Raw genomic sequence first — 22,085 nt, forward strand, 5'->3', positions numbered from 1 at the left:
TTTTTCATTTTTTGACAGATCTGACAAGGTTGAACATCTTGCTGTCCACAGCTGTGTAGCTCTTGAATTGCTACAAAATGGAGCTGTATTTCCCTCAGCCCACTGGCTACAATGTTGACACCTTGAGATGCCATGAGACCTAAATCCTGAACATCATGGCATGGAGTGCATCTCAGTTTTCCATGTCTGCCATATAACCATTCATTTTAGCTTTTAAACTGGTTCTATTGATCCTGTGTCCAGACAGAGTGATAATCAGTAGCCTAGCATCATGACCTGTTTGTGCTGAAGATCCTGCAGCTTCCACTTCTCTTTCTAACATGGCGCCTCCTAACCCTGACTCTCATACTGACAGGAGGAACCACAGAGCTCTGTTAGGTTAAAGCTCATCTTCTGAAGTTGGGATATTTTTACTCCAACAGCTTCCAGAGGAATCACCTCAAACCAGATGTTGGGACTGGATTTTATTTTAATGTCATTTGTGAATGTTAGAGCCTCATTTTCAACAGTGGACCTATAAAGGTTGAAAAAGGTTATTTTGGAGAAAGTCTTATCAACATCAATATTTCCACTAAATAAGAAGCAAAAAAATAGTATGATAGAGGAAAAGCCTCTCAGACTCGGTTTCTGCGGTCTGATGGCCGCAGTTACCACGGTTGCTGGAGGTTTTTGTTCACAGGTTGTCCCAAGGGTCACTGACAAAGACACGCATCGATGCACACATACTTAAGATCAATTTCTATCTGTTGTGTCCCACTAGCCTGGAAAAAAACAGCTCCTTGATTTACGTTTTGCTTCATACACGGGGTCTAGACCCTCGGCTATTGAGAAATGATTGTCTAATGGAGGTGTGAACTTCAAGTTTCAAAGAATTAGATTACAATACCCAATTGCTGGCGTTTGGCCGTGACTTATAAAATGTGTCAGCTCGATCATGAGCGAATCTATGCAATGAAGCTTACCAGAAAATGCAAACCATCCCAAGATAGAAATGTCAAGCCAAATGCCATCTTTACCAGCAATACAATGTCTTAAACATTCTTCTTGGTCCGACTTTAATTTCTCAATGCTTGGAGAAGTGGCCAAGACAGACTGAAAGACTTTGTTCACTGAGAAGTCAGTGAACGAAGCTACAAACAGGTTATAACCCTAAAAGAGCCCAGAAAATCGATATCATCGTTCACAACTTCTCCTTCTGTTCGCCAATTGGCCCGGTTGAAATTCTACCAGAGATACCGAGGTCAATGGGAGAAATCTCAGACAGAGCACTGAAGGGAAATGAGAATCAAGCTGAATCGCATGGAAAGGCATTTGCCCAGCTAGACTTCCACATCGGGTTGATGGGGTGACAGGTCCAGAAGGGAACCACAGACATCTCTCCCAGGTCAGAGTAGACACATAGACCATCTTCATCATTCATTTTAAATCCTGCACCGTATTCAAAAATAATCTAATTATTATTAATAATAATGTCACCAAAAGCTGCTGATGCTGCTCATCTGATGGAGACATAAGAGAGAAGCTACTATTATTTAAAAAAAAAAAGAGATATAAACATTTGTTTGGGTTTAATGGTTAAAATACAAGAAAAGTGAAAAACCAACAGACTCATAACCAGTTTACAGGAAAGCATAGAAATGGACTCATTTATCTCCTTCCCGGCTATGAGCAATGTGGGTTGCTGATGCTGTGCTACTGTTGGTGTCAAGCTCTCAGTTACACAGAAAAAGCTGGAAGACATTGTGTTCTGTCTATTGTTTATGTTTCCACACCGTACAGAACAAATGTGTTCGACTGGGTCGCTTACAACCCTTCAAATATGGAGCGGCAGCACCATTTCTTTGGGATCATCCTTTATTCTATTTCTATGCTAACGTGTAAAATTATTAAACCAAAAATAATTTCTTTGTAGCTGTTCTCCAAGCAAGCAAGCTTTGTCACAATTTACAACAGCAGTAGCAAATGTTTGTAAGTTACATTTAATTTACTTTTAAGATATTTTTAAGTCAAGTATAATTCAAAATTTTAAACCTGATATAATGATGAAAAATCCTACTTAAATTAATGATTTTAATATACCGTTGTCAATCTAAACTTAATATTTAACCATTAAAATCCCCGTTTTAATCCCTAGCCTCCTGAAATATACCCTTCTGAAGTTCGTCATGGCGCCTCGAATGAATAAGTGACGCAGTTGCAAAGGGTTAATAGTTTGAGTCATGTAGAACTGATTTGACCGTTTCCATAGCAACGATCAGAAGCAAGACATTCCTCCAGAACTACAGAGACTCATTCTAGCTATGACCTCATCTATGACATAGATCTGATATAGATCTATGACATAGATCAAAGAACATCTGAGGTTATGAATGCTTGGATCTCGAAACAAGCAGCTCTTTGACAATTAGCACTGTGTTTTACAAGGATTTTAAAAATGGAACAGGTCGCAGCCACCATGTTTTTTCCCCTGACTTTTGGCGCTGGATATTTGATCACCACAGGAGTGGTGGATTCCTGGAATCACCTTTGAAATAAGTAGTTATAAGGACGAGTCCACAGAGTACGATGAGTTTGATGCTTACCTTTTCAAACCTTCCACAACTGTGAAGCAAACTTCCCTGACCGGAAGCATGTTTTTTCCCCTGGGTTTTGGCATTGGAATCAGGAATGAGGAACGTTTCTGACAAACTACTTTCTGCAGTGACGTGCGGTGAGGTTCATTGCTGGTGAGGCACTGACTTAAGACTTAGACACCATGCATGTTATTGGACGTACGGAAATTTCGCGCAGGCATACAACGCCGGAGGGCAAAAGGACTAATCATTTACATGTCATCCATAGCCGCGTTAACTCAGTGAAACTTAGAAATGTAGGTATTGATTTCGTGCTATGATCCACAGCAAAGTGATCTATCTGTATTCGCCAAGCTACGCAGACTCGTTGCCATAGCAACTGACAACAATGCCACTTCATGTTTTAGATTTAACACCAAATAACACACAGAACAGAACATTTAAGCTGTGTCCGAATTCAGGGTCTGCATCCTTCGAAGGACGGATTTGTAGGCCGATTACGTCATAGCGTGGCGACAAGGCCTGTCCGAATTCAAAGACTCCTTCAAATGCATCCTTCAAATGCGTCCTTCATTTCCCCAGATTTGAAGGATGGGTCCGGTGTATCCTTCAAGGCCCACGATATCCCATAATTCATTGCGGGTTCCAACTGGGCGTTCAGGCAGAGCGTCAATGGCGGTGAATAGCGACAAATTATTTAGCTTTATAACACTTTAAATGACACAACGTGATTTGGTACAACGTTTTTAGGCGAGAATGTAAGTGTGTAAATCTCAAATATCTGCTCGGTTCATCAATACATCACCTAATTGCAATATTGCTCTGACATTTTCGGACCTGTCTGCTACCGCTGCGTTAACAGCCAGCTCCCCGCCAGCTGTCAGCTCGGGCGCTCCAGGTTCGGTATACCGAGAGAAAACGCCTAACTCCTGGCACATTGTATATAATATATATATATATATATATATATATATATATATATATATATGAAACTCACTTTCGAAGTACACTTATAAAAAAAATGTCAACACTCCAGCTTTTTGTTTATGTATTGATCTCCAGTCAGTGTAACAGATGATTTCTCACCTTGCCCAGACATTTATAGCTTTTGTGTTCATGTTAGCGACGGGATTTGACTTCTTAGTTCGTTGCACACAGAAACTCATCTATCAGCTACGTGCCGCCACGATGAGCTCCGCCACCCATTTGTTGCGACCGGGATGATATGAAATAAATTTTCCGGTTCATCCGTAAAGCTACACTTGCGTTAATCATCTAATGCGCAGCAGCCCGCAGTGTTAATATCTGCTCACCTGTATAAATACACTTTCATCGCTCGTCCCCACCGTTCGCTGGGCACCAGGCAGCAGCTCCGGGAGGAGAAAAGCTCCAGGCATCATGGCAGTCATTCTAAGGAGCTTATTGGTCCCCCGACATAATCATGAATCGATAAAATCCTCCCAGGTCAAACTTGAAAGCTGGACTTTATGCTGCCAACACTTGGCTTTCATCAACAATTCAGACGGAAGTGAGAGCGCTGCAGCTAGAACACGGTGCGCTAAATAATAAAATATAATTAACGAAGCTTTGAGGCAGGTAAATTTTCCTCGAAGAATTTTAATACTCGAGGTACTTGAATCACTCGAGGAATTGTTTCAGCCCTAAATTATTTGTTTAATTCAGGGGGTTTAAAGAGATTTAAATCCCCTTATTTAAATTTCTTCAAATCAGGGGAAGATGTGCTGCTTTTAAGGTCTTTTCACCTGGTTCATTTTGTTAGAGAGGCTTTGTTGAGGTGAAACAGGCCTGGGAGTTGTTGGTGAAACTAAACTAGAAATGTGGGTAATTGATTAATTTCTTGATTTTACAAGGTGGGCAATTGCAAAAAAAAAAAAATCCAAAAAATGTGAAAACAGGAGAACTCTGTAAGGGGGTAAATAGTTTTTCCACAGAACTGTACAACCACAGAAGTCATCTTACCCAGTTCTATGTCCTGATCATCTGTGAGAATAAGAATGATGTTGGGCCGGACGTTTCTCATCTGGCGGTCCCTCTGCAAGCGAGACCTGAGGCGAAACCCAGACAGGTAGCCGGAGCCCTGCGCCTCAGAAATAACTCCCACCAAGACAAGTAGGAGAAGAAGAGGGGGAACGGCAGGGTGTCGTCGCCCTGCCATCTTTTCAGCGTACAGTACCGCCTCAGTCCTTCATTCACCACATGGGGAGTCGACAGATCTCTCTGCAGCCTGTGAGACAGGACACAGGAGGGCTACAATAAGAACAAAACATTTAAAACCGATGAACACACACACACGGACACACACAAGGAAAAAATAAGCAGATGCAAGCCATACGCAGCCATTACAGGGTGTTCTTCCGCTCAAATGCACCCGATTGGGCTGAGCTCAGCTCGTTAATCAATCATTAATGATGCATTAGAGTGGTGTCATTGGCTGGCTGTAATGATCGCTGGTGATGAGCACATGGCTGCCAGGCTGGGGCTAATGGGCCTGGGACTCGGGCCAGCTCAAGCCTCACCTCTCCCTGAGAGGGTTTTGTGGACAGGAGGGATGCAGGCCGGTGTGGGTTCAAGGAGGAGGGGTGGAGGTGATGGAGTAACATGAGGAGAAAAGCAGGTGAGATTGAGAGGAGAGAGGAAAACAATTACAAATGCTAATTTTAAGTACCGGCAAGTAATCAGTGTACGTAAAAATGGAAATATTTGTGAACCATTAAAGCATAAAAATGATATCTGTAATTTAATACAAACACAATCATAATATGTTAAGAAAGTGACAAATTCTTATTATGTAAAGTCAACAAAACTGTTTAAATGAACCACCAAAAATTGTTGCCAGTTTCTTTTATATTTTATTTTTACTGCTAGAATCTCTAAAAATTTTGCTTTGGCTTTGGTCATCTAACTGAAGTTACAAAATCAAACAGGTTGTTGAGTCAACTCTGAGCAACATCAATTTCATGTTGCCCTTTACTTCCTGCCCGCTCTGCTGGAGATAAATGTCTAGAACGAGTACAAGAACAAGCAAATAAAATACTTTAATAAACAAATATAGCTAAAATATTTTCTATATATTATTTAAAAGGGTCTTCCACTAATATATAGTGAGAATTTTATGTCTGCATGCATCTTTTGATTGTAAGAAGTGTAAATGTAAGCTTGGCTAGCTACTAGCATAGACATAGACAGCGCTATGCTAGGTGCCAAAGGTTTGGGTGTTTATTGGATTTATCTTCAGCTTTTTTTTTTCATAAATCCTAAAAATATGAGATGTTTTAGATTTTCTACACCCCAAAATAATATGTGCTACATCACTAATTCCCACAGTTGAAAAAGATGCGCCTGAACGTGACTGTTCAGGGAGCACCAAGGCCAAACAAGTCTATTTTCCTGCTAGGCTGCTGAATGGTGAAGCAGAAGTGACCTATATGGAAGATAAGACATTAAAAGTATATTTTTTATGAATTAGATAAAGTATGATGTAGTGTTCAAATATAAAACAAGAACCTACCTTTCTAATTTTTATCAGCTGCTGAAATCAATGCCTCCCATTAACACACTTTTTAAATAAGCTGATATTTTGGTGTTTCACACCATCCAATGGGTAAGGGACAGCAAAAAAAAAAAAAAAAAGGAAGCTCAAATGTTGTGTCTAATTAATGATGACACATAGCTGGAGCTGCGACACGACCCAGCGACCGCAGCTACAAGCACAGTTAACATCATGCAGCATCTGCGTGTCTGCTGAGATGCTCCGCTGTCATGGAGAGGTGAGGGTCTGGATATTTTTTAGAGTGTGTGTATGAGAGACTCTCGCATACTGTCTCTCGCACATTGATAAGCTGCAGAAAATGAACAAATGTACATATTTAATTGAGTCTGGATGCACACGGGCTATTCGGTTATTCAGAGGCAGACAGGTTTGTTGGCACCAAGTGTGAAATGGTTTAAATGGAAATATGTATCTTATTGCAGCAGCAGAATCTCACACATTTATTTCTTTTTTTCCATTTAGAAAAATTCAACCTGTATTTGAGTATATTTATAAAGTCGGGGGGGAAATCTTTAACAAAACTACTAGCTAAACAATTGTTGGTACTCTTAATACAATACAATACAATACTTAATACAATAATCTAATGAGTTACTTTTAAAATTAATATTTACTTTTATGTTTTGTCAAATTGACTTCTAATTAATGATCTATGACGTTTGGTTTTCTGGGGGCATTTCTCTTACACAGAGAGCGGCCCGATGGTCACAGAGGCAAAACAAATCCCCCAAAGGACTTGGGAGAGGCTAGCACCATATTGATGGGTAACAAAATCTCCATAGCAACCAGCGGTAGACATTTTGGAAACCAGGTGCTTAAGTGTATCCACCAGTTTGATACTGTGAACATCAGGTATCTCCATATTTCAAATCAATAGTCCTATGCTGTTTTTGGCTCTATACAATACACAAAAAAAAAGAAAAAAAAAAGAAGAAAAGATTTCAGTAGGGCACTTTTTTATCTGGAGGAAAAAGTGGCAGGCCCTTTAACAGCTTCTGTGTCTATCCCTGATCACAACCGATGGATCCATGTAGGCTTTACCTGGAACCATGTGCTGTGGTCAAATGAGACCGAAGTTAACCTTTCAGTAACTAAACACTCCAGGCATTTTTCAGGAAAGAAAGGATGAAGTCAAGTCAAGCTTGCCGTTAGGTACGGTAGAGGGTGTGTGGTGGTGTTGGCTTGTTTCTCTTCAAAATACCCTGGAAACCTTACTAAAGTGAATGTCTTCATAAACTTTTTAAAATCACCAAATTATTGTAAATTCAAATCTGGTGGATTCTGGCAGTAAACTAAAAATGAGACTCCAACCAGCCTTTCAGCAGAATAAGGGCGTATAATTGATTTAGATACAAAGTCATCCTTCTTCCATGCATATAAGTATCCAGACCCAAATCCCACAGGGGTTAGCTGAAAGAAGAGAGCATACAAGAGTGTAACCTAGAGAAATAATCAAAGATCCCTCTGCCGGTGTGGTCCAACCTTTCAGAAATGTTGTAGGAGGACATCAAGAGGAAAAAGTGAGGCAGATGTGCCTATTCCAAATGAAGGGTTGAGTTTTCTACTTTTATTTTTCAGGGTGAGATTATGTCCGTTTAGTAAAAGATACATACATTTCAAAGCTTTTCACACAACTTCACCAGCAATCCAACAAACTGCTGCGCTTAATCACAGGATCCCAGCAGGTTTATTGCGCTGTGAATGCGGCGGCGCTGCATTCCAGCACCGATTCTGCTCCATAGTGTCCGGATTGGGCTCATTAAGGACCTCCCTATTGCACCAACATCTACATCTCGTCCCTCCTCCTTCCCCGTCCTCTGTGGCTCTGCATCGCACACACCTACACATGCAAATCTACTGTGTGACTGTGTACATTACAGTCTGAGGTAAAATGTATGACAGGGCTGTATTTGCTCTGGTTTCCAACACCCGGGGCACGCGCTAGCCTCTTCCCCCGGGGAACATCTGATCTCTGACCCGAGGCGATGTGCTGTTTGGAAATGTCCTTGCTCCCTTTTTTTTTATCCGTTCTGCCTGCCTGGATCTTCCTTTCATCTTTAGAGATGGATAAAAAAAAAAAGAAAAGGTACCAACGAGAAAAGATGATCCAATGTTAAAGAAATAAAAATAATGAAAACTGTCCATTTAACTAGCTGCGTTTATATTTAGCTGCGAATACATTTTCACAGAGAATCGAGGGTGGATTTGTGTCGATGTGGAGATCATCCTCTGCCAGTGGCTCCTTCATTCTCAGTGGTTTGTGAATGTTGGAAGGCGCAGTGCTTGCCTTTGATATTTGTTTGAGTCGTTTCAAAAAGCTGATGTGGGCAAACCATAGACTGTAAAAGAAAAAGCAGAAATCTGCACTGCTCTACAGGGAAAACTGTAGTTCTCGTCTTCAAAGAAAGTATTTAGATATATATTTTTTATAAAGATCTATCAATGGCCTCATATGTAAATGAGGGAGTACATCCATTTTACGGCTGTGAATATTTCCTTGCCTAACTCCGGTGAAAGCCGTCTTCTTCCACCTGATACTCAGCGCTAATTGGATTTTCAGGCTTTTATCAGCTGACACATGGACTTATTTCTTCCCAGTTTGCTCTTCCCCTCCATCTTTTATCAGCAGAAATTGTTTATCCGACTGTGCAGTAGATGATACATGAAACATACAAACAAAAAATAGCAGATAAAAACAACGTCCGACCATGCCGAGGGCGCAGCATCTCCAGAGATGTATGGAAATGCAGAGGAGGACAGCTGGTGTGCAGTGGGGAAAATGAGCTTTGAACATGTCAACATTTTTTCCTAGCAAACAAATTTCTAACAGGGATAGTGACACAAAACTCAGGCCAGATGGCGATAAAATTAACATAAAAAGGTCCTTAAACCATGTGTGACAAAAACAAACAGCACAGAGAATAATTATTGAGCATTTACTGTAGTTTATTAAATATTTAGGAAGGTACTTTTTGATAACGAAAACTTCAAACCATCTCCTGTATGTAAAAATTAGTCATTTGAATTAATCTGGTGGGCTTTCAAATCTTAAATAGCTTTTTTTTTTTCCAATTGAATTCAAGTGCGAGCCTTTCCAGCCTCTTTAATTATGTTCTCTGAAGCCAGCAGAGAGTTTCAAAGGCTGCGTGTTTGAGATTATCGCCGAAAACTCCACCCTTGTTTCATGTTCAGATTTGTTGAAAAACGTCCCAATGCGTCGCTCCACTAATCCTCCACTCAGCTCTACGTCATCTGCCAGTCCCACATGTTGGAGTCATCTTGACATTTTCACACCTTCAAACCTCATTGTGCCAAAGTCACTCTGAGCTCCTCTTAAGATTTTGTCCAATTCTCCCCGTACGTCATTAGCTTGTCGAGATGTCCTTCAAGCAGAACTTGGAACTATAAAAACTGATTATTTTTCTCAACTCCATTGGGAAAGAGCTTTAGAGGAGAACTTCAAACCAATGAAACAAATGTTTTTGTTTCATTTGTTTGTTTTTTTTTTTTTTGGTGCAATTACATTCTTTCCACTTAAAGCAACACACACACATATATATATGCATTTCTTTTTTACAAATGGTCACTATGTCATGATAGTATGAGACATATAATCTGTGGGCAACTCCTGGTCAGAAACAACCAAACAGAGCCAAGGAGGAGGGTCTTAGCGCTGTCAATCATCCTTATGTATGCACTGCTAAATGTGCATAAAAGAAGAAAAATGACTTTTTGTAACAAGTACTATTAATTATAATAAAATCAATGTCAGTTTGCACTGGAGCGGGTTGTGATTGCTTTCTAAATGCTATAGGGTTTCAGCTACCGTTTTGGCTTTCCATATCTTTTTGGAGCTTTCCTCATCTCCAGTAAGGTTAATAATCTATGGTCTCATTTCCTTTGATCTTTTTTATTTGCTGGGGTTTACTCTGGTTGTTACTGAAAGTGCTGTAATTTAACAGCCAGGTTTAAAATGTGATAACCCAGAGAAACATGGACACATGTAATATTTATCTTCCCCGCTGTAGACCAGCAACACCTTATGCTCCAGCTTCTCTCAGCCTCCGACAACATGACCAGCACGAAGGTTTTCAAGCGTTTATAAAACCGTTCCTGAAAACTGGGATGATTCTCGAGCTCGTTTTCCCTGACAGAGCTATATCCACATCAGCTCTTTGTGCTAACCGAACTGTGAAACGACAATGCTGATTCAGCTCGATGGGACGCAATGAAAGTGGGGGAGGGGGTTCTGCCTTTTAGACAGAAGCAGCAGACAACATGAGTAAATATATCTCTCAGCAAAACTCATTAAAAGCCAGAGGCTCGCAGAGAGGAAGGGCTGTGGGAGTTAGCTATAGCAGAATATGAGATCAGAGGGAATCAGCCTCTAAAAGCATGGATAAGGAACCAGGATCATCTGAGGTTATACTAATGCCTAGTGATGCGTGGACGGAAGAACACAGAGGGAAAGTTTTGCTCTTCAGTCATGCGCTTGTAAAGAGGCTCTAAGAGACGGCCGCGCTGCATCATGAGATGAAAACTTAATGCCGTCCATCATTTATTGATAAGACTAAATTATGAATGCAGTGACAACAGAGCTGCCCATGTCACAGCATGGGCATGATGGTAAGACAGCAGCAAGCGTGCAGGGACGAAAACACACACCGGATCAACTCGCAGCTACTTTACACACATCTGCATCAGAGTCCATATGAGGAAGCTGAGACACAGAGAGAGAGAAAGAGAGGGAGAAAGAGAGCAGCTTGTGAATTTTTCCCATACTTTTCAGATGTAATTTTCTTCCCATGAATAAAACACCCTGCCTTTTGAAAGAGAAAGTTTGATTCACCCAATCTCGAATCCCCCCCCCCTGAGATTCAAAAGTTATAGACAGCATTCGATAGAAGCCAGCAAATTGCACGTGTATTTCTTATTAAAGAAGGGCAAACCACTCTGCATTTGCGATTTAATCAGCTGTGTTTCACGATGCATGCAAAATATAGAGCCAGCAGCCCACAAGCATAAAACCACACTCCTGGATTCTCCATCTCCATCTCAAATGCTCCGAGACAGAAAAAGATTGAGAAAATACAAGTGGAGAAAAAAAAGTGGGCGAAAACAAAAAAAAAAAAAAAAAAGGGAAAAAACTTTAGGAGTACAGCCTAAAGAGTACAAAGACCAAGCACATCCACTGCAGATGGATTTTCTACAGCATTAAACTAGACACCAAGACCAAGGCTTCCATATAAAACAGAACAGAATCAAACAGAATCCACAAGCAGAGAACCTCTATATTTCTCCTTCTTCATTCTTGACACAGAAATGTGCGATCTGCTATTCCCTGATGGCAGAAAGAAAAAGAAAACATGAAGGAAGTGGCCAGGGAAGTTTGGATGGACACATTCAGAGCTGAATGTGAGCGGCCGAACATTATCAAGCCAGTCCCTGTGGTCATAATTGAGGCTGGCAGGGTTTTGCTAATGTGTGACTTTGTTCCCACTGGCATGCCTGGCTCCGAACTGAATGTGCAAAATCTCCAAGGACCCTTGAATTTTCCAACAAAAGTTGGTATTCAGATGCAAATTGAGCAATGGCATGCATCTATGTGAGAGTAACTTCTCAGAGGAGTGAGTGTGTGCTAGCATTTCTCACCTTGTAAGGCCCATTTTGCCAACAAATACTACATTGTGAGGACCTGATCCTTTTTTGGCCCATAAGAAGCAGTGGTGATTAGGGATTAGGCTACAGAAACGCATGAAAGTAAATCAATGCAAAATCCTTGTGAAGATAGAAAAATGTAATATGTGTGTGTGTCTACTTACTTAGCTATTCTATTTAGGATCATTTCTGGCATATTTAATGAACTTTTGAAGACCGACGGGTCTTATGGGGACACAAAGCCCAGTCCTAATAGGGCGGACCCCACTGTTTAGGGTCAAGGGATACGTTTAGAGGCAAAGTGTGAATTAGTTTTGGTTAAGGTTAAGAAAAAACTAGTAATGGTTAGGTTTAGGGAACATGTCTGAGAGGCATAAATGCGGTTACTAAAATGAATGGTAGTCGATATGAAGTCCGACTACGGGTAGAAATATAAAAGTGTGTGTGTGTGTGTGTGTGTGTGTGTGTACTTGTATATGCAACATATAGAGAACCGAAAAAAGCTTTTAACCAACAAAAAAAGGTATTTTTCAGGAAGTGAGGACATTTTCCTGTTCCTCACTTTTTTCAGTTGAACTGAGGTCTGCTGGGTAGGCATACAGGTAAATTAAGTTTTGGTTGGTGTTAGAGATTAGGTTTAGGACTAAGGTGTAAATTGAGTTTAGGGTTAGGTGTGTACTGGAAATGGTTAAGTCTGTCAGGGTTAGGCTATAGAAATGAATGGCAGTCAATACAAAGTCCTCAGACTGAGAAGTACAAGGATGTGTGTGTGTGCATTCTCAATACAGTATGGAGAGTTTTTTCATGATACAAAAAGGCCACAGCTTGCTGTTATTGCTTATTTATCATCCTCTACAAGTAAATCTCTGCCCTGCTGCTAGTTTCAGAAAAATCTTTACAAGTAAAAATCCTTCATTATAATCAGGCTAGTTAATCTTATGGATAAAGTGGATTGACTCAAGAAAATCATACACAAGAACAGGAAAGACTGGGCTCTTTAATTTGTCAGCAAGGCAGCGGGCAGTTCATTCTCAGGCCAGTTGTGTGGGACTTTCTTATGGATCCAGTCAAAAGTGATAAACTGGCCTAATTATCTTAGAGAGCTGAGCTTATCAGAAACGGCGGTCCACCACAGCCTGCAGGATCCAGCTTACTGTCATCCGTTCGCGCTGATGCAGCTCACAGAGTTTGTCCACTGGGAGGTAGCAGTAGTTACTAGAAGAAGCTCCAATTATTAGTTTGTTGCAGTGCTCAAAATACTGAAGGGGAGCATGCTTTACTGGGAACGGAAAAGCAATAAATCCACTGAGTTTAGTAGAGCCCACGCGACGTCAAAACAAATTCATTACTAAAGCTGAGCCAAGACATGGACTAAACTGTAAGTTCAGCAGGTTTAATTTGTGTAAAAACACAGACCACAGGACAAAAGCATTGAATTAAAAAAGATTCTAGGATTCTAATACATAAGAAAATGATTGCAAATGGTTTAATTAATGCTAATTTTGTTCAGACTGAAAAAGAGAAATAAATGGAGTCACGATACCTTCTAGTGTCAGCTTGTTAAAAATTATATTAATTAAGAATCAAGGTCTGATTTTCCAAGCTATTACCAGTCAGCTCCTAAGTCACAATGAGTCAGACACAAAATCATCAGTTTGTGCTTTCATTAGTTTTTCATCAGTGAAATTCGACCTTTTGATCTCACTGAGTTACTACTTTTCACATAAATAATCTCAAAATCAAAGAGCTTATTATTTTTAGTTTTGTTTAATAACTATTTGCTTTGTTATAAGATAAGCCAGAAAATGTACTGTATCATTACAGGACATAAAACTTTAGCGTTGGGTTATTTTGGTAATAAAGTCAGAATTTTCTGGTTTGTGTGAATGCTCTATCTAGTCTTCATTTCCAAATAGGTGGACGTGTTATTGATCTATTCCTGCTGAAATGTTCTCCCAGTTTTAATGCTTACATTTATTATTTATTGCCCCTGTTGAAAACGAGGTAAATGCTCCATACGCTTTGTGCAAACATCAGATAAACCTTTTATCCACATAGCTGCTCTTCACTCAATAGTGCTGACTCGTTTACATGACGTCTATGATCCACTGATACAAAAATAAAAGAACATATAATTTTATCCATTACAAAATACATGAAAGCATATTCAATTTCTTAAAATGGAAAAAGTCACCTACATAAACATTCCTTCGATAAATGTGCATTTGCTTCCCAAAAACTTCTCTGCCCAACTTCAGTAGATCACTTGAGAAAGATAAGAGCTAATTTGGAAGCAAGTTTCATTTACCACAAAAGATTTAATTTAGATTTCCCTCAGGTTCTGATAAGCTCAGCACTCTGCAGACATTTTAAGATGACAGGCACTTCTTGCACAGCAATTTTCATTGTGAGCATGCAGACACAAAAGGGCACTGACTTTTAAAGTGAGAATGAGATTTCTGCTGAGATACCAACACTGTAGATAAAAAAACTGCCTCTTTAGAGATGCTCTTAAACGTTTTTGCCTCTATATTTGTGTCTTGTCTTATTTATATTAGGCTTATGCAACCTTAACGGTGTTGTGAAAAGCTCTTTCTTGAAAGCAAAATATAAATGCTTGTAATTTTAGCACTTAACCCATCATTAATGCAGTTGCCCTGGGAAATGGGGTGAAGATGTGACGTGCTCTGGCTCAACTCTCTCTCTCTGTCACGTACATCCCCTTTGATGGCCTTCTAATCAGAGGAAAGAAGGTCTGCTCCTGACTTATTTAGGTTTCCTTGGGCGAGACACTAAGCTCTGCGTCGCCTCAATGTGTTCATTAACTTGTAATTATGTCTTTAATGGGAAGCTGGCTCAAGGTAAAGAACGAAAGGCTTTAGGAATCGGTTCATGTTTGCATAACGCCTTGGTCTGGAAAAACCTATTACAATATAAAGCTAACTGTATAATTATTGCCATTTTATATTTGTTATAATTCTGTGTTAAGAAGGGACCCAAATAAAGTGAGAGCACAACCTGTAGTAATTTAGCAAAGTAAAATGTCATAAAACACTAAACATAATAATAAACACAAACTAATCAACAAAGTGGGGATGATGTGACCTGTATTAAAATAACGTCACAGTGGGGGGGGGGGAATAAACATTTATGAATGTAGTGTAAATAAGTTTTATCTTGGTCAATAAATGAGTACAAGGTATATCTTGATAAAACTCCAGGTTGATTTTCAGTTTCTCTACAAAGTGCTCAATACTCAGCCTGAGTTAAAGCCGTCACTCAGGCACTTACCCAAGTATTTGTAGGACAATATATTTTTAATGAGGTTACCACAACTGAGATTATAGAAGGTATGAGAGTAATCTGTAGAAAATAATTGTAGATTTACTCACTTTAAGGAGAAATCGTCACTCATGAGATGCATTTGACAAGTAAAGTCAGTTTTGGTTCATCAAGAGCCAAAGAGTAGAGCCAAAACTTTTCAGCTTACGACCCACAAAACAACAACAAAATTAACTTGTAAATACTATATTTATATCTTCTAAAAATTTTAGCATAAACACTTTCGACTTTTTGTGCTAATTATGGTTATTGCTAATATGAGAAAACTAAGAGTTTAAATGTTAATTTTGTAATGTTTTAAAATGTTGGAAAATATCAATTTGACCCCAGAGCTTTAGAACAGTAACATCTCTCTTTCACACACATTATTGATTGAAGGTTCCAGAACAACTGTACAAATTAAAAATCCAAGAATTTGTCTTGGAAATCCATGTTTTTCATTCTATGTTTCGCAGTATCAGTGATTTTCACAGAGAAAACAGTAAAAATGTCACAAAAATAAACTTTGTGCACATCCACACTGACTGTCGTAAAACCTGGTGTACAATCTATCCTTGTGAAAAATTACATCTAGAACTAATTGTCTATAATGCAGAAAAGTGGGTCCAGCCAAATTTGATTATCAGTATTGAAACCGATTCTGACATCATGGATTGGATATGAAGTTGAAGGAGGCCGTCCTCTGACAAATTCTTAAACTTTAAGTTTATATTAGAGAATATGAGCAATCTCATATGATCCTAAAGAAATATCAATAGTGGTATTATTTTGATTATATATAGTACAACTGTGCACAGAGATGCTGCTGCTAAAGACAGTAATGCTAATGGCTCCAACACCTAAAACTGATCAAATCACTGTCAAAAACATTTTCTAAAACATCTCACTATGAAATGTTTTTTTCCCCTCTTTGTTTCACTAAAATAGGAAACAAATTTTATTGTGTCATTTCTCACATACACACAAGCTGTCGGCTCTGCTCATCGATAATTAATGACTGTTAATAATGAGCACATAGCTCCTTAAATTACTGCTGTACGGTGTGATTTTGTCACCAGCTTTAGCAGCTTAGCAGAACATTTTACAAAGCCCAATACACACACAATACACTGTGCTCCCTTGCCATCTCATTTTACATTCTTATAAAGAACAGCATGATAAAAATAATACTCTTCTAAGTAATCAGTGTTATTTGTTTTACATCTTTCTTTTTTTTTTTTTTTTAGCAGCGATTAAGCTCTTCTCATAACTGCTGAGCAGCTATTTGCATGTTTCCACTGGTATTTGGATGATTTATCTTCAGTGAGGAGTTCCAACACATTGAGGTTGAAAGGCCTCCTTGTCATCACCTTAAGCTTTACCTCTTGGAAAGTATTGGCATCTTGGCAGATATTTAAATCCAAATATCAAGATCGGATCGGAACCCAAAAGTCCTGGCTTGGAGAATCTCTGGACATGTTCTAGTTTAAATGTTTTTATCTGGGATAGAAGGGGCTAGGATACAAGGTGATTGGTTTAGCAGCAAGTTGCAAAGAGTGATGCAGGAAGAGAACAGAGGAGAGAGGTAGGAAGGTGATGTCAGTTCTGACAAAAGGCCCAGTCATGATGTGTTCTCACTAGAGAACAAAGAGCTCTGACAGAGTCCCTTGGTCTGCTCTGTTGACTATAAATACACACACACACACACACATACACGTGCAACTTAACGTACACGAGAATACACCCACACTGCATCATTCTTCAAGCTCTCTCTCCAAAAAAGAACATGAAAGAGAAGAAGAACAGCCACACTAATTATCTCTGAATCTGAACAAAATGAACATCGCATTGTTCAATTGTTCTCTAAATGTAAGGTCCAGTCTTCATCACGACATCACAGTTACTGTCATACTTTTTTTTTTTTATCTCCTTAAGTTACAACAAAGTCAGAGCATTTAATGAGCGCGTCATTTTGTCACTATGGATTACACAATGTCAAAATGTGCAGCACAGAGGATGTTTTGGTAGCTGAATGCGCTCCTAATCTCTTCAGATTCTCGTTTTCAAGTTTCATTCACACACTTCCACTTGGCACTGCATTTCCGTTTCCAGTGGCAACCGCGCGGCACGTCGGGCCTGAGCGGAGGTCCGCGGATTCCTTTCCAAGAGGGCTTCAGTCAGAGTCTACGTACGGGTCGGGGTATTTACCCCTCCTCCGCTGCAGCCTTGTGGTGCACCCCATGAGAGCCTGCAGAGAACACAGAGGTGTTCAAGAAAACCCTAACAGAGCTCCGATTGTCACTGCTGAGGGTTTAACACCCCCTACGGACTCACTCCTAAGCATTTAAGACTGACAGAATGAGCGTCCATCAATAGTGGTTCTGTAAATACGGAGCTGTTTGCACTGTGGACGGGTTTATTCAGAAGTTGGAGAGAAATCAGTCAGTTCACAAACGTTTGAGTCCTCAAGTGTCGTTGTCGTCGTCCTTGTCCTATTCAAATTTGCATGGGAAAGTCATTTACAATCTGTCCAAAGCAGCATCTTTTGAAACGGCGGTTGACAGCTGTAACAAGTGAGCAAGCTGGTGGGCACTACAGCCTGCTGAGTGATGACTGTTTCTTATTGGCACTTATTGACCAGAATCAAAGCCCCCCTACAGTGTCACAGCACAACTAACTGGATTACAGACACCATCAGGCGGCGTTCCCTCTTCCACCGACCCATCTACCTTATTAAGACCTCAGGGGTGGCCAGATGACCGCTGCGTGACACAGCGGAGGTGCAACGCCAGCAACAAATCAAATGTTTCCAAAAACAGATCCCAACAAGTGCGGTGGGCAGACTGCTATTGAGAAGAATTTTATTGACTCGTGATATTAAAGTTTACCTCTACTTCATAATCTGAGCAAACAATGATAAAATTAGATCTCATTCCGCACGGCTTAGGGGTTTTTCTGTTATCTGTTGTGTTTTAATTACATGACAATTATTTTTTTTACCCCTACTTCCACCCTCCACTTCATCAAATTAGCACCTGCATTGGGAACTGCTCCTAATGACCCTGATTTAATGATGATTACAGAAAGCAGGAGTTTCAGCTTTCTGTAAACAAATCCATTCCCGCTCACTGAATAAATTACAGATGACTGAAATTAATCAAAACACAGACTGGAAGTGGACGAAGAGATGGATTCTTCACAGGCGTCGTCTCATTGCTGGCATCAAGGTGGACCCATGATTTAAAATATCAGCGTACAAATATTTCTTTATATAACTCCTATGCTGTAAAGTGCTTTTAATGGAGACGGCAGACAGAATGGGGGAGTTTTCTTTGGCCTAATGGTGCATAGCCAAGGCTGAACTTTAGCTCAAGATTACTGGGGCTTTAGCCTTCGGGTTTTTAACATGCTTGGTGTTTGGGGGGGGTAGCCAGGTGAAAACAGGACAGAGGTACAATTTGGACACCAATTTATACTTCAAATTATTATAAAGATGTTTATTTAAAGAGATATAAAGAGATAAAGAGATAATAAAGAGATAATTTATAAGCAACTATTTTAGGATATTAGTACTGACATTCGGTCTGAAAAGCTAAAATTGAATTCTCAATCAAATGAATGTCCCTGAGAAAATTTGAAAATTAAAAAGGAATTCACAAATTCACTCCTCCCACCAAGTCATACTAGGAAATCATAAGTTGATCAGAAAATTATTGTGATATCTCAGCAGAATTGAGCCACATGTACCTAGACCTGTCACGATAACAAATTTTGCTGAGCGATTAATTGTCTAAAAAAATTATTGCGATAAACGATAATATCGTTTCAAGACCTTTTGACACTGATTTAATGGAAATGACTAATAATGCATGCGATTATTAGGTGGACCCATGATTTAAAATGTCAGCGTATAAATATTCTCAAGATACTGAAAACAAACAGGACAAGACTTTATTTTTTTTTAACAGTTGACTTTCTTTGTGTCCTTTTTGTTTAAACTATATTTTCGTTTCGTTGAAACGAAAATATAGTTCGTTTCAACTATATTTTGAAACGAACACAACACTGGAACTGATAAACTAAATAAACAAAATAACCAAAAACAAAAATAAAATGGATTCTCAGTCTCCATTAACAAAAAACATACTTGAATAAAAATTAAACAACATAAAGCCAAAGTGGAAATAAATACTGCATTCAACAAAAAGAGTGCAGATTATGAAGTCTGTATACTGTATTGCCCTTCAGTATTTTAATAGAGAAGATGGGCACATCCGACTACCTAATGCAATAGTTCATACTACACGATTTTTTTGCCCCTATTTTCGTCTTACGACAATCTTAGAACGTTGGCCGTTTCAAGACTGTCGCTGGTGATTTCGTAACCGATACTGCAGTGTGTGGTGTGTTACAGTAGATACCGTAACACATGTGGCCGCTGCGATCGTGGCCGCTCTGATCTAAATCAGGGGTTTTCCCCGACTGGGAGTTTAATGCAGCCTGTTGAATGTGACAGGTAGCCAATCAGAAAGCGCGGATTCTCCTCCATCCTTTCTGAGGGGAAATTAAGGAGGGGAATCCCAAACAGCCGACACGGCGCAACCCGATGTCCAGCGGACATCGGAGATGATATGTGGAAACAACATTAATATTTATTCAACATTTTGTGCAAAGAATATAGAAATGACAAGAGGAGGAACTGGAGCCAAATTGCTACCGCAGTTGATAAACCCGGTAACTTTTCAGCTGTTCTTCGTTAACGTGACATAAATAGGTTATAATGATTTTTATTCAGTCAGAACTTTACACTGACTCTAGCCACATGCATCACAGGTAGATTCTAGTAAAGCATTGATTAATGCCTGATTTTAAAATTAGTTAACTGGACTTGTAGCCATTATTTTGTGCCCATGTGACTGGACACCACACGGCACGACGAACCCGATCGAACTGTTATACCTAGGATTTCTGTCGGCTAATGTGTCTCATGTTTTGAAAATTGGCCGACAATCGGCCGACAACTCGTGTAGTGTGCGCTGGACATTACACTAAGGTAATGAGGAAGGGAGGTTCAGTGCAGAGCACCAGAGCTCAGCCTTTTTTCATTCAGTGTCATCAACAGAAAGAAAAAAAGGCAGGAAGAGACGATAAAGCCGATAATTAAAATCAGGTCGATAGGTTTAATTTATGGTGCGATTAATTGATTTATCACTTATCGCAACAGGCCTACATGTACCTAAAACAGAGACCAGTTAATGTTTGCTACTGTTGAAAATTAGAAAATAATGGATTGTTCTGCCTCTGTCTGAAAATCATAGAGAGAGGGCATTACAAACTCCAAAGTGCTACATATAACTATCAATATGTTCATAGTCAAGTTACTTGTAATTAAACAGAAATACCATAAAATATTTTAACCTGGACTTTTATTATGACTCTGCTGGCTGGACTCACACTCTCTATATATTATGACAACTTTCACTTGTATTTTAACTCGCAGTCTTTGGTAGAAATCTCTCACTGCATGCCTAACTACAGGAGCAGATAGCCTGACTGCTTATCCAGCTAATATCAGCGTGTTACTTCATAAAGAGCACAATGTAAAAATAGCTTATATTCCAAGCAGCAACCAATTTTTTTTAGAGTTGGCTTTGACAAATAACTGAAATAGATTAATTTTAGTCTTTGTTCCAATATTTTATGACAATGATTTAGATGACATTTCAGAAAATGTACTTTGTTGGTTTTATGTTTTCACCATGAAAAGCACATTGATTTATCAGTTGCTGAAATGTGATATAAAAATAAACTTGCCTTGCCACATTTACCTGAAAACCATCACCGATTCAGAGAATGCATCTTCACAAATGCTGCTTCAGCCTTCATATAAAAATGCTATGACTGTGAAAAGAAACGGTGCTTTTGCAGCAGAATATTTTTGTCCTGTTTCAAATAAAATTTTCTGGATCATGTTAAAACATTTTGTTGATAATTTTGGTGTCAATCCTCTAATAAGGTGAAACTGTGGTATGTTTACTCAAGTTATCACACTTTCAGACTCGTACTAGCCCATGTTTATTTCTTTACCCCTCACCCCTCCAGCTTGGACAAACCTCAACCACCATAAATGGAGCTCTATCTACCAAAGGGTGGCAGAGTTCAGTGGGCGCAGTGGGAGTCATCTTCATCTAATGTTGAGCACACCCTTGGGACTTTGAGAGGCAACAACTCCTTCTGCACCTCTTCACTCCTCCCATTCTCCGTCCTCACCCCCCCCCCAAACTTCACTAGCTGCCTTTCTCCTGGCCCTTTTGTCAGCGGATTACCGTCGGTTTAGAGATGCACAAACCGATCCCTGCCTCCTCTGTTGGAGCCACACAGGGGGTTAAGGCCGGAGCACACAGGGGAGACCCCCCACACAATGATCTGAATTACAGAGCCTATTTTGTGCATGCCACTTTGTATCCCCCCCATCTCCCTCCTCCATTTGCTTTGCTCAGAAATCACCACAGAGAGTTATTCAACAACTGTGGTTTTCCCAGCAGGAATCAACAGCTTCTTTGCCAAAAATCCAGATTTTCTGAATCCCTGCGAAGACATACTTCAGACTAAGTCTTTGTCTTTTTGTTCCGTTTAAACACAAAACATGTGACTCCTTGTAATGAATCACAATGCAAACAGTGAACTACAGGAAGTCTGCCTCCCCACACGGGAACGAAAACCAAGTTCCAGGTGAAACCGCAGGTTTTTTTTTTATCTAGCTGAACAAACTGAAGCCACAGTCGATGGCTTTCCTCGGCACAGCTAGAGAACACATGCCGTCTCTCCTCTTCCACAGGTCCGTATCCGTCTCTCCCTCCCCTGTCTCTGGGACAGCTGCCCAGACATCTTATCTGTCTGTCCTGACCTGTGTTTGGGACCATCGGGGGAGCCTAAGTGCCCCATGAAGGGGGTCTCTGGCA

At 39.8% G+C, this 22,085-nt stretch overlaps 1 protein-coding gene across 5 annotated transcripts in view; it reads right to left on the reverse strand.

The window, feature by feature from the left end:
- sulf2a (sulfatase 2a) overlaps positions 1 to 22,085 on the reverse strand; it is an 89,918-nt gene that overhangs the window by 17,032 nt on the left and 50,801 nt on the right. For all 5 annotated transcript variants that reach the window (XM_088005397.1, XM_088005398.1, XM_088005396.1 and 2 more), the window contains exon 3: positions 4,554 to 4,818. In XM_088005397.1, the coding sequence (XP_087861523.1) occupies positions 4,554 to 4,749 (196 nt within the window). In that variant the 5' untranslated portion in view covers positions 4,750 to 4,818. The remainder of the gene's footprint in view (positions 1 to 4,553; positions 4,819 to 22,085) is intronic.

Source organism: Poecilia mexicana, unplaced genomic scaffold (assembly GCF_051168715.1).
Source record: "Poecilia mexicana isolate PSO_F unplaced genomic scaffold, ASM5116871v1 scaffold_5, whole genome shotgun sequence".
In the NCBI taxonomy this organism is placed as follows: Eukaryota; Metazoa; Chordata; class Actinopteri; order Cyprinodontiformes; family Poeciliidae; genus Poecilia; species Poecilia mexicana.